Genomic DNA, 25,922 nt, shown 5'->3' on the forward strand with positions numbered 1-25,922 from the left:
TCTCTTTTGGTCATATTTTGTATGTTTTTTTGCCTTGAGCTAAAAGAGGAATTAGCCGTTCACATTATTTCAATGTTGAATAGATAATGTTTGAGTAGGTCTGTCAAAGTCGACAATGCAAAAGCGTAGAGACCAAGGGGAGTGAGCATGAGAGAGAGAGAGAGAGAGAGAGAGAGAGAGAGAGAGAGAGTCTCCTACAACAATCAACCTTGGCAATGAATAACTGAATGTGTATACAATGGAGGCAAGGGGTTGCTTATATAGAAATCCTAGTAAATTTCCATACCCAAGACTTTGATAAATAAGTAAAATAACCAAAAAGCCAAACCAAATAATGGGATCACATTGGGCAGTTCACTTGAGATGCCTAAGCTTTAACACCCTCATTGCAGCTCATAGTGGACATCAATAGTGAGACCAAGCTGATGTCAAAGTCGATGATGAAAAAGCGTAGAGACCAGGGGAGTGAGCATGAGAGAGAGAGAGAGAGAGAGAGAGAGAGAGAGAGAGAGAGAGAGAGAGAGAGAGAGAGAGAGAGACTCCTAAACCAATCAACCTTGGCAATGAATAACTGAATGTGTATACAATGGAGGCAAGGGATTGCTTATATAGCAATCCCAGTAAATTTCCATACCCAAGACTTTGATAAATAAGTAAAATAAATACCTAAAAGCCAAACTAAATAATGGGATCACATTGGTCATTTCACTTGAGATGCCTAAGCTTTAACACCCTCTCTACAGCTCATAGTGGACATAAATAGTGAGACCAAGTTGATGAAGAAGCTACCATGGACACCCCAGCACCGGCCGGGATACTGGATACACCTCGGTGTTTCTCTCCTCAACTTTGTACCTAAAAGTAATGCCATCTTGAGCATTGGCTACCTTTGTAGAACTTTGAACTATAGACCACACTACGTCCAATAATCCCCATTCGTGAACTGTGAACATATCACGTCCAAAATATAAAACTCCAAGATAATGAACTATTGGAACACATCCTGTCCATAATCTGACCATCAACAATGGATTGGTGCACTCATCCACAGTGTTTTAGACATCTGATTGGTTCCCTGCCAGATGCATGTGCATTGAACTCCAACCTACGGGTCCAAACACCAATAACTTGAACTCCAACACAAGGGTCCAAATTAAATATAGGGAGCAGTGCTTGCCCTTCTCTGCCACTCACAAGCCTCTCTTTGGTTGAAGCTAGTGGTGACACCTATCATTTGACTAGGATTCTGTCGAGGCCACTGGCACCACCGCCATGAGTGCCATGCCAATCTCCTCTGTCAACTTTTTATTACCGTAATCTCTGTCCAGCTTGCCTTTGTCCTTGTCTATCTATGGGTTCCTGCTTTTGTCTTTGGCTTCAAACTCTTGAGCCAAACAAAGCATCAAATCACAATCATGATTGTGGTCGCACCTCCCGGGTACCAAGGTAGCTAACTGAGTATTGATACTGCCATCCGTGTCCAACTGACCGTTGCCGTTGTTCTCCAGCAAACTCTGCCATTTTCTTTTGACTTCACAAACTTGAACCAAACAATTTGTCGGGTTCCTTGACAAATGTGCCAGTGCATAGGCCGCTAACTGGATGGTTGACAATGTGTTATCCATAGCCACTTATTGCTTTTGGTTGTCATTGCGGGTGCTTGAGCAAGGGGAGGCCATTTTGAATTTGCAAGAACTGGAAACCGGTACTCCTTCTCGCACTCCAAGAGCTGCACAATTCCTCCAAGAAATTCCACTCCTCTCTGGTACTTTCGAGCCGCTCCACAAAATCTGCTATCCTTGTCTTCAACTCCAACCTGCTCCACACACTCTCTCGATTCCTACTCTCAAGCCAAGGTTGCTCCTCATAAATCTCCCTGCAAGCCATCTCAATAACCCACTTGTGATGCCCTCTTGGGCTCCAAGTTATCGAGGTAGAGCTGTTCACAATGTTTTGACGCGTTGGCAGCAATCAAGGCAGTGCTGGGAGGAAAGGGTAGTGGAGAGGGCGTTTCAAAATGCTCTCGCACAGAGGGGAGAAGAAGAAATGCCTTCAAAAGGCTCAACGTCTCAAAATGCATCCAGATTGGCAGTTTTTGGCATCGTTGTCCCTCTCTGCCGCCAACAGCATTTCAAAACGCAGCGCCAGGCAGTGAGCTCTACTGGGTCTGATGCATGCGTTCCAAAACGCAAGTGGAACCTCTATGCACTAAATGGCAGGGTGGCCCTGCCAATTATCAACATTTGAAACACTAACAGTGATGTAGACTCCAACAACATGCAGGGGGAGGATGATTGCAACAACCCAAAACCAATGTGTGATGCAGCGTTTTAAACACAAGTTTCAGAGGTAGTGATGATGGTGTCGGTAGAGGTTTGGGGAGGAGAGGAAGTTCTCTTCGGTTCTGCTTAGCAGGACGCCTTGCTCCACCAATGTCAGCGAGCACGAAGCTCTGATACCATGTCAAAGTCGACGATGCAAAAGCGTAGAGACCAAGGGGAGTGAGCACGAGAGAGAGAGAGAGAGAGAGAGAGAGAGAGAGAGAGAGAGAGAGAGAGAGAGAGAGAGAGAGAGAGAGTTTCCTGAACTAGTCAACCTTGGCAATGAGTAAATGCATGTGTATACAATGGAGGCAAGGGGTTGCTTATATAGCAATCCTAGTAAATTGCCCTACCCAAGGCTTTGATAAATAAGTAAAATAAATACCTAAAAGCCAAACTAAATAATGGGATCACATTGGGCAGTTCACTTGAGATCCCTAAACTTTAACAAGGTCATCATCTATGCCTTTAGGTGCTTCACCATGAAACATCCTCCATAGATGATATGCCCTTTGATGGATAACGCCCTTTTTTACTACAATGGTGAAGTAAAACTCTAGCAATATAATAAACCATCTAACAATGTATCCTGAATTGTAGGGTTTGTTCACTAAGTATAGTAGAGCTTGGTGATCCACAAAAAAACGCGAAATGATTAGCTAGTAAATAGTGTCAAAAAAAATTAATGTGTAGATTATTCCCAACCCTTCTCTTTTGGCGGTGGTGTAGTTCTTCTTGGTACTCCTCAACTCTCAATTAAAGTAGCAAATGGAAATATCCATGTTACACTTGGTTGAGCCAATATACACCCTATAGCATAAGTTGATGCATTGATGTGGGCATGAAAAATATTTGCCCAATCTGGGGCATTCAAGATTGGAGTAAAAATGAGGTAGTTCTTTAGCTTTTGAAAAATTGCTTCATATTTATCAATCCAACCAAATTTTATAATCAACTTGTAAAGGGGTTCTGTAGCAATTGCATACATGTAGATAAACCTACGATACTATCCACAGTGGCCCGTTGAGGCTTGTACTTCTTTACTGTGGTTGGTCTAGGCAAATTCTTTATCACCAAAATCTTTTTGAGATCAGTAGATATGCCATTCTTTGACACAATGTGGCCAAGCATTTTGCCTTGTTGCATCATGAAGACACGTTCTCCGAGTTGAGGAAAATCCAATAGATTTTTGTTGGAATTAGGGTTGCAAGAAAACACACACAACTTGGAGAAGACGAAGGAAGCTCAAGGCACACAACAAAGATTATATTACTTAGTGTGCAATGGAAAGATAAGTTAGCCCTAGAGTGATGGGAGTATATACAATGCACGGGGGGGAAAACCTCCTAGTGAGGGAAAAATGCCCCAGCGGTCCTAAATGACGTGTTCACACACGTCACTACCACATGTATATGGTAAAAAATCCCCCCTGGGAGTGATGCGATGAACGAGAGCTTGCACATAGAGTATAGGGAAGTGCCATGCCCTGAGGACATGATTAGTCCACACAGGGGAATAAGCCCAAAGCTTTGCGGAAAGCTTTGAACTTCTCTCAAGATAATGCCTTTGTGAAAAGATCTGCAAGGTTGTTCTTGTGTTGGCACATAAGCCAAGTTGATCTCTCCTACTGAGAGTCGCTCCCTGACATAGTGGTAATACACCTCAATGTGCTTGTGCGAGTATAAAAAACTAGGTTCCTTGTAATTGCTAATTCGCTCTGACTGTCAGTGTAGATAGTGTTGGCAGTGTCCTGTCCAACACTCAAAACAACCATAAGGCGTTTGAGCCATACACACTCAATCGTAGATGTGAAGACTACCCTGTACTTAGCCTCACAACTGGAAGTGGCCACAGTAGGTTGCTTCTTGCTCAACCATGATATGCATGAGTTGCCAAGCATGAAACAAAAACCACTTGTGGACACTCGTGTGTCAAAACAACTAGCCCAATCTGAGTCCGAAAAAGCATGTAAGTCTAGCGGCAATGATCTCCCCTTGAGATAAAACAAGCCAAGATGTAAAGTGCCGCAAAAAATCCTCTTGACAACCTGCCAATGCTTAGACCCTGGGATATGCATAAATTTGCTAACCTGTGAGACTGCAAACTGAATATCCGGCCTCATATTGCATACATAAATGAGGCATCTAACAGCAATTTGGTAAAGAGTGACATCGGCAGGATCATCAGCATCATGAAAACTCAATTTCAAACCCGTTTCTATGGGAGTGGCAATAGGTTTGCAATCCTCAAGTCCGAACTTACATAGCAATGTCTCTATGTAACTTCTGTGACACAAGGCAATACCATCATCACACTGCTTAAATTGAATACCCAAGTAATGATGCAAAAGCCCCAAATTTGTCATCTTGAAAGTAGCATTCAAATCAGGTTTAAATTTAGCAATGTGTCTCTCATTTGGTCCAATGATCAGCAAATCATCTACAAAGAGAACCGCAATGAGAAGTACATCACCCTCATGCTTTACATACAATGTGCTTTCTGTTGGACTATTGTGAAACCCTCGTTGACAAAATGAGTGTCAGCTTTCTCATACGAAGCACAAGGAGATTGCTTCAACCCATACAAAGCTTTCTTACATTTGCACACTTTATCCTCTTGTCCTTTCTTGACAAAACCGTGAGGCTGCGTTACATAAACTTCCTCAACTATGTCACCATTCAAGAAAGCGGTAACAATGTCTGATTGATGTACATGCCAACCAAAATGAGTTGCCAATGCACATAGAAAATGCACAGTAGTCATACGACAAGTGGAAGCAAAAGTCTCTTCATATTCTATGCCTTTTTGTTCTCCAGAACCTTTTGCAACAAGTGGAGCCTTATGGCGATTGATCTCACCATCCGGCTTGCATTTCAACTTGTAAACCCACTTTGTACCAATGGCCTTTTTGCTAGGAGGCAAATCACATAAATTCCATGTGTCATTTTCTATAAGTGCATCATATTCTGATTGCATGGTAGCCATCCACTTTTCTGAATTATGTGCTTCGTCAAAAGACAGAGGTTCCTCAACATCATGTAAGCTAGACACAGCCAAAGCATAACAATCTCATGTATAAGATGCATGGATAGAGCCTGAACGAGTACGACTAGACAAAGATGTATCGTATGCACCAGCCATTTTGGCATACCTCTAGCCTGCTCATTTTCAGGCCTTTTCTGATCAAGTACATCATGTACATCTGCATCAGTAATAGGCTGATCTGTAACATTTTCGGAAACCCCCATAGGCTATACATTTGCCTCATTGGAATTCACATTCGAACTTCCACCACTGAAAAGAGGCAACAAAGTGTCATAAATGTCATGTGAGCTTACATTATTGTCTCTAGTACATGACAGCAAGGGCTGAACAGAATCTTCCACAAACGCAACCAGAATACGCTTTGTTTGCGGATGATACAACTTGTAACCTTTGCTTTCAACACTATAACCAACAAAAATTCATTTAACAGCCTTATCATCCAATTTCCTGCAACGAGCTTGTTCTGTCGTACGCAAAACAACTCTTACAACAGCAATTCGTGCAGCAAACCTGCAACATCCTCAACATCGCCTACATTCTCAGAACCAGGGCGTACATCAATGCCCTGCACAATATTCCAAACGCCCTTTGACACAAAAACATGTTGCATTATGTAAGCCCACATACGGTTCTTGTCCCCATCCAATCTGTCCTCAACAGCAAACATCTTGAACACATCTGTGTTGTTGTCATCCATAGTAAATGCTGCACCTGATGTGAAGAGGAGAAGCAAAGCGAGAACAACACGAGCTATATAGCACAAACCGTAGAAGATTGTAAGGCACTTGTTATGCAGAAAACGACACTGACAAAAATTCTGAACAAAATGAAGAAATAGCCTGTGTAATATACTGCCTGTAGTGGAAACGGAGGCCGAAATGAGCCCAAATCATAAATCCAAAATTTTTGTCAATCTACGAACGCTCGCCAAAGCTCACTAAAATCGAAGAAAGCGAGCAGGCGTGTGCTGGAGCTGCTGGCAACTAAGCCCGGGAGGACGCAACTTGCTATGATACCAATTGTTGGAATCAGGGTTGCAAGAAAACACACAAAGCTTGGAGAAGCGAAGGAATCTCAAGGCACACAACAAAGAGTGTACTACTTATTGTGCAATGAAAAGATAGATAGCCCTAGAGTGTTGGGCGTATATACAATGCACGGGGGAAAAAAACCTCCTAAAGAGGGAAAAAATGCCCTGAAGGTCCTAATGTGTTCACACACATCACTACCACATGTATATGGTAACACATATCAGATTTTTGCAAACGCAGCAAATTGGTAAAATTTAGATGTCCAAAATGTGCATGCCAAAGTTTTGCATCTGAAATAGCCATAGAATCTACAACTACATTTGCAAAACTCTGTCTACGCTTGTCATACAAAGTGAGCTTATACATCCCACTGCATAAAATGCCAGATGCAACAATTTCATCACCGAAACTAAGATCATGTACTTTACATCTATCATCCACAAATTTGACTACAAGACCAAGTGTAGCAAGTGCAGATAAAAACTAAAGATTCTTCTTGATTCCAGGTACATACAATGCATCAACAAGTGTGAAAGAACTGCCATTTGCAGCAGTAAGCACAATCTTTTCAACTCCCTTAACCGGATAAGAGACATTGTTGGCACAAGTGACTAAATTCCCATGAGGGACATCCTCGAGAGAGGTAAACAAGTCACGATTGAAGGGGAGGAGCCGAGAGCACAGTGGAAGAGGAAGATGAATCGCGCATACACACTCACACACACACCACCATAACCACACACACAGGTTGGAGGGGGAGAGCCGACAAGTACTGTGTGCCCCCTTTCTTTCTTCTTTATTTTATACACTAAGGCACAATACACATTGTACTTAGCGTTAGTGGCTCACACAAGTGTATAGCTGTACACTTAGGGTTAGTAGCAGTTAGTGATGGGCGGTCGGCCACATGGCCATTAAACCTAACATTCTCCCACTTGATGGCCAATGTGGGAGACCATAAGAATGGAAGAGAACCACTCTTTACCCAATGCCCATCAACTCACGACAATGCTGAAACTGATGACTTGAGAGACTTTTAGTGAGTGCATCCATTGTGTTCTTTGACGTAGGAATCTTCACTAAATCAAGGCTCTTGTTTTCCAGGCATTCACGACTAAAGTGATAACGCACATCAATGTGTTTCGTTCTGGAATGAAACACTCGATTGTTAGCCAAGGCAATAGCACTCTAACTGTCACAATGAAGATCTGGTCTACGCTGCTCCAATTCAAGATCTTTCACTAGGCGAGCAAGCCAAATAGCTTCCTTGCATGCTTCACTCAATGCAACACACTCTGCCTCTGTGGTAGAAATGGATGTACAGTCTTAAAGAATGGATCTCTAAGAAATAGCAGAACCGGCAAATGCGTAAATCCAACATGTTGTTGATTTACGACTGTCAACACAGTCTGCATAATCATTGTCTACAAATCCCTAAATGGATGACGCTTCATGACCATAGCATAAATGTCTATCTGCAATGCCACTCAAGTATCTGAGAATTGACTTGACAGCATCCCAATGCTTTTTACCAGGGTTAGACATAAATCTGCTGACAACTCCCACTGCATGTGCAATGTCAGGTCTTGTAGCCACAATGGCATACATGAGACTATCACAATCTAAAGCATAAGGAACCTTAGCCATTGCAGCTTTTTCCTCAGCAGATTTAGGAAAGTCGTTCTTGCTAAGTTTCAAATATGCATGCAATGGAGTACTCAAAGCCTTCCCCTTCTGCATGTTGAAACGATCAAGAACCTTGTGCACATACTCTTTTTGAGAAAGGTAGAACAATCTCTTCTTACGGTCAAGATTAATGCGCATACCCAAAATGTGATTGGCTTCACCCAAATCTTTCATGTCAAAATGACTTTTCAGCTTGGTTTTCAAGTCAGCAATGTCCTTCTTAGAATGACCAGCAATAAGCATGTCATCTACATAAAGGATAACCATAATAAGTTGTCCATTGGGTTGTCTTTTCACGTAAAGACATGGATCCTCATTATTGGGCTTATAGCTTAGGAAACGCATAAATGCTTCAAACTTTTGATACCATTGTCTGGATCATTGCTTCAAGCCATAGAGACTTTTCAGAAGCTTACAAACCAAATGCTCCTTGCCTTTTAGCACAAGCCCTTTAGGTTGTTGCATACAAATCTCTTCCTCGAGATCACCATGTAAGAAAGTTATAATGACATCCATTTGATCAAGCTCCATATCTTCAGTGGCAACCAAAGCAAGCAACATTCTCAGTGTGGTCATCTTGACCACTGGAAAAAAGATTTCCTGGAAATCGACACCATATTCTTGTTTGAAACTTTTGGCCACTAAACGAGCTTTGTAGTTGTCAATTTTCTTCTTGTAAACCCATTTACAAGGCAATGCTTTCCTACCTTTTGGCAATGGAACAAGTTCCTATGTTTTGTTCTTTGCAATACTGGACATCTCTCTCTTCATAGCATATTCCCACTGAACCTTATCATTGGTTAGCATAGCCTCTTTGTAACAAGAAGGCTCAACACTATCTGTCAACAAAACAAAATCCACGTCTGGAACAAAACGTTCTGACGAATGTGAAACTCTTTGAGGTCTCCGAGGCTGATCAGAACTCGCCTAATACATCTAAGAACGTCACTTTTCGAAAATCGACCTCTTTCACTGGCTATCTATGCATCTTAATCTCATTGAAAACAACATCACTATTACGGATTACTCATCGACTTTCTCGATCCCATAAACGATAGCCAAATTGAACTCTTTCAAAAAGTAATGCTTAAGCATAGTGTAAATTTCTCGGTTGAAAATGAAAATTAATTTTCTCTCTCTCTCTCTCTCTCTCTCTCTCTCTCTCACACAAGCGCACGTGAAGGTCCGATCGAATGAGATGAGTGAGTGACCGTGCGCGCGCGCGCGCGTGTGTGTGTGTATTGGCTGCCCCCCGGCGGAGGGGGCGCCAAGACACAGAAAGCAACTGTCATCTTCGAATGAGTGGGTGATAAGATTGAGGCTTTCTTCTGTCAAGTAATCCACTTTGAGTCTTGCATATTACCGTGATGTGTGACAACCCTCACTATCTCTCCCCGCTCAACAGCAGATGAGAGAATGCAAAAGGACAGTTATGAAGTTGTCAGCAGCAGAACGTTGATTCCCTTACTAAAGGCTTGCGCAAAGAGGAAAGACCTCAAAGCAGGCATCAAATTGCACACCAATGCGGCTGCACAGGGTTTGCTCAAAAGGGACCCATTTGTTGGCAACACCCTGGTCGACATGTATGCCAAGTGTGGGATTCTCACGAAGGCGCAAGAAGTGTTCGATGGACTTGAATCCCGGGATGTGGTCTCATGGACGGCACTTATTGGAGGATATGCAGAACAGGGGCATGGCGAGGAAGCATTGAAGCATCTTGATCTCATGCAATGTGAGGGTGTTTTTCCAAACGCTATCACATTTGTTTGTAGCTTAAAAGCATGTGGCAGCTTAAAGGCTGCAGATAAGGGACAAGAAATACATGCAGAGGCAGAGCGAAAGGGTTTCCTGGAACGGGACCTTGCTGTTGGCAACACATTGGTTGATATGTATGCCAAATGTGGGGTACTTGATAGAGCACAGGAGGTTTTTGACAAGCTTCTCTTCCGAGATGTCATTTCTTGGACTGCTTTAATTGCAGGATATGTTGACCATGAGAATGGAGCGCAGGCACTCACATTTTTTGCACAAATGCAACATGAGGGAGTCTGCCCAAATGCCATCACTTTTTCCAGCATGTTGAAGGCATGCGGTATCATAGGAGACATCAATAAAGGAAAACAAATACATGCTCAAATTGAACCAATGGGCACTTTGGGAAGAGATCCTTTCATTGGAAACGCTCTCGTTGATATGTATGCCAAATGTGGCTCTCCCAACACAGCACACAATGTGTTTAGCACGCTTCCAACTAAAAACATAGCAGGATGGACAGCCCTTATCTCAGGGTATGCTGACTATGGACACGATGAAGAAGCACTCCAATGCTTCGACCGTATGCAAGCTGAAGGTGTAGCCCCAGATTCTATGAGCTTGGCATCCAGCTTGAAAGCTTGTGGCAACACAAGGACTTTAAGCAAGGGTCAAGAACTGCACGCCGAGGTTGAAAGAACGGGCTTTCTGGCAAAGGACACTTTTATTGGCATCACCTTGATCAATATGTATGTCAGATGTGGGTTGCTCACAAAAGCCAGAGAAGTATTTGACAATGTCCAAATACAAGAAGTGGCTGCATGGACAGTCATAATGGCAGCGTATATCAACCATGCGTTTAATGAGGAAGCGCTAATGTGGTATGATAGCATGTGGTTGAGCGGTGTGCTCCCGAATTCTGTTACATTTGGCCATAGCTTAAAAGCTTGTGGGAACCTGAGAGCCATAGTTAAAGGCAAGGAAATACACGCTGTTATAGAAAAACTTGGGTTGTTTGAAGGAGATTTGGTCATATGCAATGCCTTGATTGAAATGTACATGAAATTGAGGCTGTTTGATGAAGCACGCAAAGTGTTCTGCGAGCTTCCACTCCGAAATGTTGCTTCCTGGAATGTACTAATTGCAGGTTATGTCGAGGATGGGCAAACTGATTATGCATGCAACTTTCTTGAGCAGATGCAACTTGAGGGTGTCCCTCCGGATTCTTCTACGTATGTGTGCAGCTTGAAAATTTATTGCAGTATGGGAGCCATTGATAAGATTGATACAGTCCATTCTGAGATTGAGAAAAGAGGGCTTTTGGAAGCCAACCCTCTCGTAGGGAACATCTTGGTTGATACATACGCAAAATGTGGCTTGCTTACCACAGCAGCACAAGTGTTTAAGAGACTTCCGACAAGGGATGTTGTCGCATGGAACATATTGATCACAGGATATTGTGAGAATGGTTTTGGTGAGGATGTACTTCAAAATTTTGAGCACATGCACCTTACAAATATTTCACCAGACTCTGTAACTCTGGTTTGTGGTTTAAAAGCTTGTGTTCAGGTCGGAGATATCATGAAAGCTCAAGAGCTTCATGCTGAAATTGAGAGACAGGGTCTATTAGAAGAAGACTTGGTTGTTGGTAACTCCCTGGTTGACATGTATGGGAAATTTGGCTTAGTAGGGAGGGCACGTGAAGTATTTCTCAATCTTTCTGAGAAGGATGTTGTTTCTTGGACTGCATTGATTGCAGGATATGCCGAGAATGGGCATGGGCAGGAGGCTCTTATAATTGCCGAACAGATGCATGTGGATGGCATGGATCCAAATGATATCACATTCATATGCATCTTGAAAGCCTGTGTCAGTGCAGAAGTCATTGATAAAGGGCAAGAGGTACATGCCGAGATTGAAAGGAAAGGAATTTTTGAAAAGAACGTTGCAGTTGGCAACTCCTTGCTTGATTTCTATGCCAAGAATGGGCTGCTTGCTAGAGCACATGAAGTTTTCAGCAGGCTTCCTGTCCAAAATGCTTTATCGTGGAGCACATTGATTGCAGGATATACAGATAATGGGCATGGTGAGGAAGCTTTGGAGCTTTTTGAATGCATGGAGGTTGAGGGCCTTTTCCCTGATGTCCATATCTTTTCTTGCTGTCTAATGGCTTGTGGTATGGTTGGAGACATAGAGAGGGGTCATAATATACATTCTGATCTTGAGAGAAGGGGGTTATTTGAGGAAGATACCGTCACTGGTAACACCTTGGTGGACATGTATGCCAAATGTGATTCTCTTGTTTCAGCGCAAGGAGTCTTTGACAAGCTTTTAAGTCGAGACCTAGTTGCATGGAATGCACTTGTTACAGGATATGCAGAGCATGGGGAAGGTACAAATGCTATCGATCTTTTTGAGCAAATGCTTGTAGAAGGTGTGATTCCAAATGAGGTCACTTTTCTTGGTATCTTGAAAGCTTGCAGTACTGCAGGTTCTTTAGAGAAGGGCCAAGAAATACATGCATTGCTTGCCAGGTTGGGCTTGCTTGATAGAAATGGTGTTCTTGGAAACACATTGGTCGATATGTATGCCAAATGTGGTGCCCTCACAAAAGCAAAGGAAGTTTTTGATGGCATTCCTCTTCAAAATGTGGTCTCATGGACTGCCTTAATTGGAGGTTATACTGAACTTGAGTATGGCAAGGATGCTCTGAAATGCTTTGAGAAAATGCAGTTTGATCATGTTCCTGCCAATTCTGTCACTTGCATATGCGTCTTGAAGGCATATGGTAGCATAGGAGCCTTAGAAAAGGGTAGAGAAATACATGCTGAAATTGAGAAAAAAGGACTTATGGAGGGAGATGTGATCGGCAATACTTTGGTTCACATGTATGCGAAGTGTGGCTCACTTAAAGATGCACATAATGTTTTTGACAAACTTCCAGTAGAAAGTGTAGTCTCGTGCAACGCTCTGATTGCAGGATATGCTCGGGTTGGTGAGAGTGTGAATGTGCTTGATGTCTTTAATAAAATGTTGGAAACTGGCTTGAGGCCAAGTATGGCCACTTTTGTGGTTGTTTTGAATGCATGTAGTCGAAGTTGTTTACTTGATTGCTGTCTCTCATATTTTGAAGTTATGAGCAAAGAAAATGGTGTGCAGGTATCTGTTGAGCACCTTAGTAGCATCGTCAGTCTTCTTTGTCGTGTAGGACAAACAGAAAATGCTTTAGCCTTAACAAGTAAAATGCCATTTCCTTCAAATGCTGCGGTGTGGCGTAGCATGTTGAGTATTTGTAGGGAAAGTGGGAATGTGAGGTGTGGGAGGCAAGTTTATGAGCAAGTTTTGTGTCTAGATAGGAAGGATCCATCAGCTTATGTTTTGATGTCTCACATTTTTGCAGGTGCCAACGGGTAGGAACAGCAAAAATGTGGCTTATTTATTGATGTCTCACATTAATGCAGGGTGGAAGTTGCAGTGGTACGCAAAACTTTTATGTATCGCGTGCATCAGGACACCAAAAGCGACGAGGCTGCAAAATTGGTAGACACTATGAAAGATCTTCTTCGCCTCTACCAGCTTGAGGATGTCTTCTTCTTGTAATATTCCTAGGCAGTTTGTGCAAAAATGAGGATACTTAGAAGCACAGTTGGCAAGCAATTCAGGCCTGCATTAACCCTATGGGGGAACCACAATCTTGTGCTCCTAAATCAGATTTTAGTACCAGCAAAAGGTGTTCTGCAACTTATATGGCTGAGCACATCACACCTCAAGGACCAAAGCTAGCAAACATGCAATTTTCACATTGAGAAGTTTTCGTCCAAGTTATGACCAGTTGATATTGTGCTAATTCTTTCTATCTTCTGTGGTGCGTCGGTGAGCATCTTCTACATGAAAATCATGATGCATCACAGTTAACTGCAAGGTCGAGTGCAACTCGGGCTCAGTCCCGCAGGCAATCTCTCACTGCAAGGTCTACCACTCCACTGAGGTGCCTTCCCATAGGGAGCCTAGTGCTCTTATTTGGCACCAAAAGGCAAGGATAGTTTCTATAGCACCATTGATGCTGTCCTCTATTCAAGAGGCTGTTCTCACAGGGTCTCAAGACAGTCAAGGGCAGTTTCCTACGGGGATAGAAGCTGAAATTTTCAAGGTTTTCAAGCTTCAAAAGTTTCAAGGACATCATCAACATATTATTAAAGGGAAAATCATAGCAAAAGCTCTCTCTCTCTCTCTCTCTCTCTCTCTCTCTCTCTCTCTCTCTCTCTCTCTCTCTCTCTGTTCCCCTCCTCGTCGGGATAGTTTCCTACGACGTTAAATTCTCTTCTCCTCGGGGGGTGTTTGTGGGATAGTTTGTGTGTGTGGGTGTGCTAATAAAAAGAGGGAAATGGTATAACCTTTCTATCAGCCACGTGTGGTAGATTGGTAATGCCATTTCCCTCTTGAATGAAAGGTCTTGAGTTTAACTCTCCTCATCGTATAGATCTTTAAGGTCTCTTGAAATAGTTTCCTACGACGTTAAAATTCTCTTCTTCTTCTTCTTCTTCTTCTTCTTCTTCTTCTCTCTCTCTCTCTCTCTCTCTCTCTCTCTCTCTCTCTCTCTCTCTCTCTCTCTCTCTCTCGCGATTGAATCAAAGTTTAAAATTTGCCCTTACAAGCACAACACTTAAGTGTCTATCTTTACATTTCTTTATGGAGATGATTTTAGCTTTTGTGAAAAGGCTAAACATTGATCAATGGAGAGTCTACTTTGATTAATACCCCTCTATCACACCATGGGAGAGAAAGGAATTGATAGGTTTAATGATGAATGGTTTCATACATGGAACCAAAACTTAAGGGCCTTTGATGAAGAAGAGATTATGGTGCATAGTGAAACGTACTAATAGTGATCTCTTTTTGAGTAAAGGTGCACAAACACAATCATGAGTGCATGAAACTAAGCCAAAGACAAGCAAGCTTTAGGGATTATCATCACATCCTTGCACGATAATTATGTGCACTTCATAGACGAATGTGAGACATCTTCACAAGCATGGGAGATTCTAAAAAATAACTTTGGGTTTAAAAGGAAAAAGAGTGAAGTAAACCTTAAAAAGGAAATTACAAGTTGAACATGGATCTTGGGAAAGACATAACGGATCTTGTCAGCCGATTCAAGAGCATGATAACACAACTCACTTGTGTGTCTCAAGAGGACAAAATTATTGTTTTATTAAAACAAAGTTACAATAGTGAGCACACAATATAAAGCTATACTTTGGGACAATTCTTCAAGAGCAAGAAAATTCCATAGAAAAAGTCTTCTTCCTCACATACTTTACAAATCCATAGTGAAATCTTGACATTACATTTTTGAGATAGCATATTCTTGAGACGCCTTCTTCTTGGCATACTCCACAAATCTGAAGTAAAATTTTGACACTATTCTCATTTGAAATAATACAATAGGAAAAGGATTTCTTCTAAGCTTCTTATGATCTTTACACAATCCATCAAAAAAGAGTAATGTTTAGAAAACATGATTTCATCTAAATAAATGTGTAGAAAATACGAAGAGAAATATTACTTTTGTTTTACTTTCTAAAATGGAGAAGTCCATGCTCATTAAAAAGCTTGTTTATGAATGCTCTTGCATTTGGGGCTTCATATTAGCTCCTTTAGAATTGAATCTCTTGTCAAGAGCAATCAATTTTATAGACTTCATGCTTGGTACATGTGAACTTTACTGTAAAGTTAGGATTGATTAGAGAAATATTAAACTCAAATCAATAATCAAACACCAGACATAAGACTCTAGTTCTTTATTACGAGAAAAAAGAGGCTTATGTATCCATGTAGAAGAGTCTACTACATAAGCAATGATCAAAGAGAGTGACAACCTAATCAATGGTCATAGGGTATGCCATGCATAAAGAGGTTTCACATAGACAAGAGCTAGAGTTAGGTACAATGATCCTAATGTTGAGGATGATATTTCAACACCCTCCCTCAAACTCAATATTTTAATCTACCTGAGTTTACACTAAAGATCACTTAACTTTGCTAAGTGTGGATGGCACAACTGACGCTTACTCTAGGGATTGTTGCATAGGTGTGATATGGTATACATAGCACAGACTGTAGGTAGATGTAAAATGAGTTTAGTCTGAGTATGATTTTCCTATCAAGGATCCTTGCTAAACGTGACCAGCACTATAAGCTCTTATGTCATTGGCTTTGGCACATGATTCGTGTAAGTGCAGTGATCAGAGGCTGTGGACCAGGGAAAAATTGTCAGTGTGAGGTTAAGAGGATAGTTTGTACATAAAGCTTGCTCATCAAGGGAATCTAATGCAAATACAAAGACTTTCAGAAGGTCTTACCACATGCAAAGTAGCATGGACAATGTCTAACCCTGATTTAAAGTGATTACATGAATTTTTACATGCTCAAATAAAACCACGAGGGAAAAATATATATATATGAAATGTGCCTAATTTTTTAATTGAAATGGTTGATTAGGGAAAGTGGTTCCCATTCCAAGATATCGCATTGTGATTGGACATTCTGGTGATTCTTCTCGATGTTGCCAAGTGCCTTGAGAAAGGTTGAATCTCCTTCACATGAGATGGGTTGTTCAATACCAAGACCATATAGCTCCATGTTCTCTTGAGATGCCAAGGTACGTTGGTGATTAATCATTGCTCGTCCTTCTTGGTCCAAAGCTTCATTATGATGGCAGTGACTCACGTTGAGGACGTAGCTTGCAGGCGTTATGTTCCCAATACTGCTTCCTCTTGTGCTTTGAGTGGGCAATTGATTTTGTCGAGGCTTCATTGCGGGTAGTTTCAATTGAAATCATAGAATAATTGACATAAAATCTAATATCTAACCAACCCAAATGATTTTCTCATATTAAATTGATCATTTAATGTGGGAGAATAAACAGAAACAAGGTTTAGAATATAGACATGTGCTTATGGATTTGTCTCAACACGGGGCCAAGGTTAAAAGGGGTCCAAATGAGAGATGGTATATTAAAGAGCAATGCTACCTAATGGAGTTTAAAGACCGTAGGGTTAGCTTCATTAAAGGCCTCCAAAAGTCAGTGTTCAAAAGTCCTTTGACCTAGGCAAGTTAGGACTGACCTTGAGGTGGGAATCCTACCCAAGCATGAGGTGCTTGTTGGCTTGCTAAGTGTAAGTGGGAACCTTACCCAAAAGCTTGAGGTGTTTCTCACATGCTTAAATGACTAAAGTTCTTGAAGAATTCAATCCAAAGATAACTCTCAAGAGGCAGCAACGTTTCCATGCTTGATTGTCAAAGTCCTTGAAGTATTCAATTCAACCAAATGACTTAATTAGCATAAAAGACACATGTTCAAATGATCCTCCATACGTGGTCCTCATGATGTGTTCAGATGTTATTGGATAGGTTTTAAAGGGGCCAATGAGAATTTAGATACATAAAAATAAATAATTAAGTTCTTTCTCTCAAAGAGGACACGTGTCCAAATGAAATAATAAAATAATGAGAGAGAGAGAGAGAGGTGGACCAAGCATGAGAGGGGGATATACTCTCCCACATACACACATTCTCTCATTGTGTGGAGTACAAAGTGCAAGAGCTCCATCTCCTTCTCCAAGCTTGTTGAGAAGTGGAGAGCCTAAACCAACACTCTTGGCTATGGAATGCAAATCCAACCAAGAGCCATGCTTCAATGCTTAAGCTTGCCATCTTCTTCATCTTCATTACTATGCTATTATGCTATGCTAAGCAAGAAGAGTGATGATAAGTGAGAAACTATTTCTTTCTCCTATGGATGATTCTTCTTCCTCTTCCCTACCCTCATTCCCCGCTAGCTCTCTCCACCTTCGAAGGTGTTTGAGGCCTTGGGACTGAGGCTTGGGATAGTTTATGCTTTTTGCAAAGTTTATGTTAAGCTTGTGATGCATGAAGCTTTCCATCTTCATAGCATCACCAAGGTCACAAGGAACACAAAGATTGTATTGTAACAAGTCTCTCTTGATGGTAGAATCTATAATACAAACGCCTTTTGGAGGAAGGACCAGCTCCAAGTAAATCCGGTCCTCAATTATTGTCATGTTCTCTAATACTCTCTCTCTTGCAAAAGTATTGTTCATGCCAAGTTAATTAAGTAGTATGTTCATGTTGCTACCATTAATTAAGTTCACCCTCTATGTTCTCAAAGTAATCTCACAAAAATGATCACTCTTATTCTCTTAATTCTGCTATTCTCAAAGTTCATAGGCCATTTCCATTACATTGGTATCAGATCATTTGATTTCTCTTTTCTTGCTTAAGAAGAGAGGTCCTTAAGTAGCCTATTAATGGTTGATTTTGTTAATTATATTAGGGTTTGTTTTGTTGAGCCCTCTATGTGAGATATGGTGCACACCTTGGGAGCTTTGGTCTTAATGGGGTCTTTTTAGACTTGCCTACGGCTTTACCATTATTGAGCCATAAGAAGTCCGAAAGGAGCTATCCCTCGACAATTCTGCTATGTTAGACCCACCCCACTACTCTCTATAATTAGCCAATTCGAGTTGTGGGTGTAGATACTTAAGTGCTTATTTTCAAAGGCTAAGAGGAGTAGCAACTAAGGTTTTGAGTTGCCAAAGAATACACTAAGTAAACACATAAGTATAATTAGCATGGCTAATAATAACCAAGAGAGTAGAATGAACATTGATAACTTTGATTTTGCAAATGAAGGTGCTAATGATGATGCTCTCATGTTTATCACTTATCTTGTTACTAGGTTGCATCAAGCTATGGGCAACCCTACTTTTTTGCAAGCCGAAGTTACTCAACAACTTCGTGCTTATGGGATTTCCCTTCCTCTCCAAGAGGAGAGAGAGCTTAGGAGGCCTCTTGATGAGATCCCCAAAAGAAGACTCTCTCCCATACGAGAGGAGGAATCCAAAGAACAAGAAAGTAACGAATCCCTAAGTTCCTCTGAAGATGTGGCTCCACGAAGACAGCGGTCTAGACGATCGCCAACTCCTCCCATGAGGAAACCATCAACACACAGTCTTTCTCCTCGTCACTCCGAAAGGGAAGAGAGGAAACAAAGGAAGAAAAGGTCAAGAAAGAGTTCACCCTCTTCTCCTTCTTCTTCAGCTCCCTCCTCTCCCGACGAAAGCTATGGCTATTCTCCTAGAGAATACAAGAGGGGAGGACATCGCAAATCATACCCTGCATGGCGAAGATCACAAAAGCTCAAGAAGTTCAAAGAGGGAGGAAAGAGTATCTCTTTTCTCACCTATGATGGCACCTTTGGTTGCCACCGACAACGTATTGGCCTTCATCCAAAAATTTGATGCGGCCTTTGGAGACGAGGGCTTCATGGAGTCCTCCAAGCTACGCCATGTAGCTATGCACTTCCAGAAATCGGCTCGTCAATGGTGGGCTAGCCTTCGTGGCAATGGTGAAGCCCCAAAGACATGGAAAACGCTATGAGTTTCCATCATGGAGCAATTCCCTGCAAGCGATGCAAAGGACAAAGTACTTACCGAATGGCATAGTTTGAAAGCTTCTCTCACATGAGTCTATTCACAAATATGTGGATAAGTTTTGGGATTTACATCTCAAGGCTACTATCTTCCAAAAGATAAACTTCGCCGAGCAAAAGCAAAAATTTTGTGCGGGATTACCTGAATGGCCGAGTATGTCAACTCCCAACGGCCTGGTTCTATCACCAAAGTAATCCACCACTTCGTGGTTGCTTCCCGCATCAATTTCAAACAAGGGGCTAGACAGAATGTCAAACCCATGGAAAACAAAGACAAAAATGATGCAAAGGGGAAAACCAATGCCCAAAATTCTTCCCAAGGCACTTCCTACAACAACAACAATAGTTCCAAGGAGAAAGGAGTTTACAAAGGTAAAAACAAAAACTCTCATGAAGAGCTTGAAGCTTTTCGCAAGGACCATAAGTGTTTTAAGTGTGGGGAGCAAGGACATGGCTATCATTCTTGCCCCAATAAAAATGCTCGCAATGAGACTCCTAGGGCTTCCACCATCAAAGCTCCAAAAGAGGATGCTCATTGCAAAGGATCATCTCTCTCCTATGCTTGGGGAAAGGTAAGGGAGCATGATGCCTTCATCTTGTTTCACTATGGCTCTACTCACAACTTCATATCAACGGAGTTGGCCACCAAGTTGGGCATTCAAGCTTTCGAGATGGGAGATATTGTAACTGCTGACACAGCTTTCAAGGGACAGCAAGCCTCTGCTACTCCCTTGATTGGGAAGTTGAGGCTTCATGTCCAAAGCTATGTCGACGAAGAAGACTTTTTCATCTCTCCTCTCCAACATGAGGATGCTATTGTAGGGGCACCATGGTTTGATCGCATGGCTGCCAACATGAAGTTTCCTAAAAGGAGAATCTACTTCTCCTACAGGGAAAAGAACATGTTTATTGATGCTAATGAGCGTGGTCATACTATACCACTAGTGAATTCACCAGCTTTCAATGAAAAGCTCGATTTCTGCGTACATGATTTTTATCAAAGAATCCACTAATAACGCTTATGGTTTATCAAATGAAAATGGTAGGAATCAAGAAGAGTTAGGCTTGTCTACTTGTTCCTAGATGTTTTCATCGATGATATCCCTATGGACTTACCTCTAAAACGAGGGGATGATGACCATCGAATTGAGCTCCTACCAGGACGCTTACCACCTCTAACAAGCCTCCTTATTACAAGAATTGGTAGACAAAGGGATGGTGAGGCCTAGCTCCTCTCCCTTTTGTTCTCTAGTCCTTTTAGTGCAAAAGAAAGATGGTACATACCGTATGTGTGTGGACTATCAAGCACTAAGCCATATCACTTTATAAAAAAAATTTCATGTGCCTCGGGTAGAAGATCTGTTTGATAAGCTACAAGACTCTACCTACTTCCATAGGATTGACCTAAAAAGTAGCTATTATCAAATAAGGATAGTGGATGAAGATATCCTAAAGATCGCGTTTTGTACAATGTTTGGTCTTTATGAATATCTAGTCATGCCTTTTGGCTTGACCAATGCACTAGCCACATTCAATCATTTGATGGAGAAAATATTTAGACCCTATTGCAAGTTCACAGGAGTGTTCTTTGATGATATCATCATCTACTCCAACTCTTTGAAGGAACACAAGCAACATCTCCAAGTGATTTTTCAAGCATTGAGGGAGAAAAAGTTTTTTCTCAACCGAAAGAAAAGCAAATTTTTTCTTCAAGATATTCAATACTTAGGTCGTATTATCTCTCAAGATGGTATCCATATGGATCCATCAAAGTCAGAGGTAACAAAAGCATGGCCTAATCCAAGGAATCTTCATGCGCTAAGAAGCTTTATTGGTATGTGTGCATACTATAGACGCTTCATAGCAAAAAAAAATCAAATAGCAGGACCATTACATGACTTAACAAAGAAGAACGTTAAGTATTCATGGACTGCTAAGGAGCAAAAGGCTTTTGGCAAGCTCAAAGAGAAGCTTACCTCTCAACCAGTCCTCATGCTTTCAAATCTCTCAAAGCCATTTGAGGTCCAATGTGATGCTTGTGGTGATTGCCTTGGAGCAGTCTTGCTTCAAGAAGGGCATAGCATATGAGAGTCGAAGTCTCAATACGGATGAACAAGTCTTGGGCTTTTATGAGAAAGAGCTTTTAGCTATTCTACATGCCCTAGACACATGGAAGCACTATTTATTGGGGACTCCATTCATTTTACGAACAGATTACCAAAGTCTCGAGTACTTCATGATGCAAACCAAGCATTCCGACAAACAAATGAGGTGGGAAAATTTTCTTTTACAATTTTATTTTCATATTGCTCACATTGATGGTAAGCACAATCAAGTGGCCGATGCACTTTCACGACAACCAAAAGTCAATACAATATCTATAGCAACTCACAATGATCTATCTTCTATGATAAATGAGTATGCTACTAACCCTGACTTTAAGATGTAATGTCAGTCCTTGCTTTGGGGAAGAAAAAGGAACCATTCACCTTGCAGGATGGTTATCTTCTCCATGGCAATAGGCTATGTGTTACCCACTCCCTTCATGAGAAAGTCATGTATGAATCCAATGCTCCTCCCTATGCGGGGCATAGAAGCATTCAACCTACTCTTCGAGGAGTAGAGACATACTTCTATTGGCCTACCATGAAAGTGGACATACAAGAGTATGTCTCAAAATGTGTGGTATGCCAAAAGACTAAGCATGATAGAGGGAAGAAACTTGGATTACTCCAGCCATTGCCAATCCCTAATTCACCATGGGAGAGTATATCCATGGATGGTATCTTTGTAATACCCAAGTCTATCCATGGGAATACGGGAATATGGATAATAATAGACAGGTTTAGCAAGCAAGCACACTTTATTCCTGTCAAAAAGACTATTAAGGCACACCAAATGCCAAACATCTTCATATCTCAGATTTTCAAACACCATGGATTACCAACATCCATCGTGCCAGATAGAGATTTTAGAATGACCAGTAATTTCTGGAAAGGTCTCTTTGAAAATCTAGGTAGAATCTCTCTTCAGCCTACCACCCACAAACGGATGGCCAAAGTGAGATAGCCAATCTTACGATACTGGATATACTAAAGACTTATGTTAGAGAAGTAGAGCAACGATCACAATGGGAGAAGTACTTACCCCTTGTAGAGTATGCGCCACAATAAAATTGTCCATACTACTACAGGAAAAGCACCCTTTGAGATCATAGAGGGAAGACCTAAAAGTCCCTTGCTACTTTAAGTACATGGGAAGATCTTCGTTGTTGATGATTATAGCCGTGACCTACAAGAATCTTTTCAAAAGGTTAAGGAGGCTACATCCATCTCTCAACAAAGGCAAAAAGCTAATGTTGACAAGCACAGAAGGGCCTTAACATTAAAAGAAAATGATTGGGTCTTACTTAAGTTTCCCAACGCTCGATTGACGCAAACGACGGGCAAAAATCCTATGGGCCATCAAAAATATTATGCTAAATTAGTAAAAAGATACTATGGTCCTTTTCAAATCTTGAAGCCAATCAATGACATGGCTTATCAACTCAAGTTTCCCAACCATTGGCTCATACATAATGATTTTCATGTGAGCCTACTTAAGCCCTACAAAGGAGAGCCACCAATAGAACCAATTATTGAAGACCCTCCAGAAATCAAAGACCAAGAAGAGGTACTACAACCAGAAGTTATCCTTCGGCATGAAGACAAGGTACTACGGCATGGTAAGATTATCCGACGGTATCTTATTAAGTTCAAAAATTATCCATTTAAAGATGCTAGATGGATGCAAGGAACAACTTAAGGATAGTATGAACCTTGTCAATGCTTACAATGTTGCACTAGAGTAAGCAAATGTAAATGCTTTCTAAATAAACAATGTTTTTGTCTTATAAGACTAATCCTCTTTTGTGCACAAACATAAATAGTATGCATGCTTAGAATCATGTTTGTAATGACGACGTCACTCAAACACCAAGTAGAATTTGTCACTCTACTTTGGGAGTATGATATGGACTAAAGAGCAGACATGCTTGCGGCAACTACGTCTCCCAAACACCAAATGGACTAGTCATCCATTCTGGAATGATGTCGCAGGGTGAAAAGGGATCCTCTACCCGCTAAGAAACATAGACTAATGACTAAGACTTTATCTCTTCTACCTCATAGTCGAGGACGACTATGATTTCAAGAGAGAGGTAATGTCATAAAATCTAATATCTAACCAACCCAAATGATTTTCTCATATTAAACTGAAATTTTTAATAGGGAGAATAAACGGGAACAAGGTTTAGAATATAGACATGTGCTTATGGATCCGGCTCAACACGGGGCCAAGGTTAAAAGGGGTCTAAATGAGAGATGGTACGTTAAACAGAAAGCTACCTAATGGAGCTTAAAGACCGTAGGGTTAGCTTCATTAAAGACCTCCAAAAGTTAGTGTTCAAAAGTCCTTTGACCTTAGGCAAGCTAGGGATGACCTTGAGGTCGGAATGCTACCCAAGCATGAGGTGCTTGTTGGCTTGCTAAGTGTAAGTGGTAACCTTACGCAAAAACTTGAGGTGCTCCTCACATTCTTAAATGACTAAAGTTCTTGAAGTATTCAATTCAAAGATAACTCTCAAGAGGCATCAACGTTTCCATGCTTGATTGACAAAGTCCTTGAAGTATTCAATTCAACCAAATGACTTAATAAGTATAAAAGACATGTAAGGTCCCCAACCCGCTGATACCGAGATCGGGATGGGATCCTTGACAGGTCTCTAGGCCTTGTAAAAATCAGAATCTCTAAACAAGAAAAATCCAAGGAATAGACCTTTACCATTGACAATGGCTTGGGTCTATAGCCTTAGAAGCAGACCTAGTCCTGTCTCGTAGTGGAAACAGGACAATGTATTCAAACAACCTACAAAAAAATTTCTTATTTAGGCCCTATAACTTCATCATTCAGATTATGGTTTCCTTAGCCAACGCTTTTTTCCCCCTAACATATGTGAGGGCACAGCCGTTGGTGGATTCCTCTTCCAAGTGAGAAGTTTCTAAAACGTTTTACTGCACGGGAATGGATAGTTACCTGACTAATCAGGTCCACCCGTCCATGATTGACAACCTTAGTCAATCCCCACTTACCACCCCGCACTCACACATGATTCGTTTATCTTATTATCACATTGTTTTAACATTTAAAATAATGGTTTCTTTTTAACATTCCATCACAGTAATTCCTTGAAGACAACATTGAAAGCATTCTTTTAGAAAACAGACATCTTTAAACTTAAGACACGGTACTATCAATCAAAACATTGTCCATAATAACCATGACTAGTACCCTTCTTGTCTCAAGACCACCTAAGGGTGAAAAACGGCACCCATTCCTTATTCAAATTCGGAGTGGATAAACCCCCACCCAAGGTTCCGGGTGCCCATACACCAAACCAGCTGCCCATACAACCGGGCGGCTCCCCTAGGATAAAAAAACGGTATCCTAACTTATGTAAAAACATCAAGACATGACACGGAGTAGAAACTCGTCGTTCATGGGGGTAACCGACTTAACCGTGGCTAGAAAGCCAATCATTATCATCAATTTATATCAAGGAGTCGGAGGTGTCTTGAGACAAGCTGTCTTAAGGATGATCAAACATATCTTTCCTAATTCAACCAGTTTTAACCCAAACAATTCTTTCCTACATTATAAACAAATGCACGCTGGAAGTTACCTTCCTTTTTCAGCCAGTTTATCCTTCTTACGTATGCAATGCTAACTTATAAAAGAACTTAAACTAATTAAAGACTTAATTGAATAATGGGAAACCCACCTGGGATTGATTGGCCATCTGTTGTTGCGCTGGCGCCTAAAGACTCTCCTCCGTAGGCCTACTACTAGGCCCGGCTTCGTCGTCATGCGATGCTCTAGTTCGTTTTGGAGCTACGTCCTCATCATCAGATGTAGGATTTGCTCGGGTTCTTTTTGGTATCATAACTTCTTATCCTTATAAAAAGGACGTCTAATTATTAGATAAATAGTTCAAAATCTAGACTTAACTTTTGTATTTAACCGTAACCCATCCAAGGTTAAATTTATAGTCTTAATTGATAAATTCTTGACCTAGTAATTTCTTATTTGTCTATATAAGCATGATAACTTCTTCCACCGTTTCCCTAAGGGTTTTCTAAGCTCTCCTAACTTTCTTATAATTTTCTATATCTTTTTCCTAATTTTCCTATCAACTTTTAAGCTAATAATTTACTTATTTTGGGCTTAATATTTATTGTATTTAATTTCTCTTAAAGATTTCATTTCCTTAACTTGATATCATAGGTTTGCACTTACTATAATTTTTCTAAAAACTTTTAACCACAAGTCTATTTATTTTAATTAATCATTTGCTCAAAATAAGACTTTTGGTCAATTATGATTTACTAACCTCACTAAATTAACTATGGTATAATTACCACAAGTAGATAAGAATATTTTTGACCTCTGGTAATTATCTTATTATTTTCTAACTTAATTATATAATTTCCATCTTCAATTTTCAGCTAAAAATAGTGTAACTTGACTTTGATAAAT

At 40.9% G+C, this 25,922-nt stretch overlaps 1 protein-coding gene across 1 annotated transcript; it reads left to right on the forward strand.

Annotated features, from left to right (window-relative positions):
- The first annotated feature begins 9,236 nt into the window (after positions 1-9,236).
- On the forward strand, positions 9,237-14,051 carry LOC147429402 (pentatricopeptide repeat-containing protein At4g39530-like). The gene has a single exon (XM_086495619.1). The coding sequence runs from the start codon at positions 9,500-9,502 to the stop codon at positions 13,247-13,249; it is 3,750 nt and encodes a 1,249-aa protein (XP_086351745.1). The 5' UTR covers positions 9,237-9,499; the 3' UTR covers positions 13,250-14,051.
- Positions 14,052-25,922: the final 11,871 nt, after the last annotated feature.

The sequence above is a fragment of the Adiantum capillus-veneris genome, chromosome 22, assembly GCF_014529385.1.
Source record: "Adiantum capillus-veneris isolate H3 chromosome 22, ASM1452938v2, whole genome shotgun sequence".
Classification (NCBI taxonomy): domain Eukaryota; kingdom Viridiplantae; phylum Streptophyta; class Polypodiopsida; order Polypodiales; family Pteridaceae; genus Adiantum; species Adiantum capillus-veneris.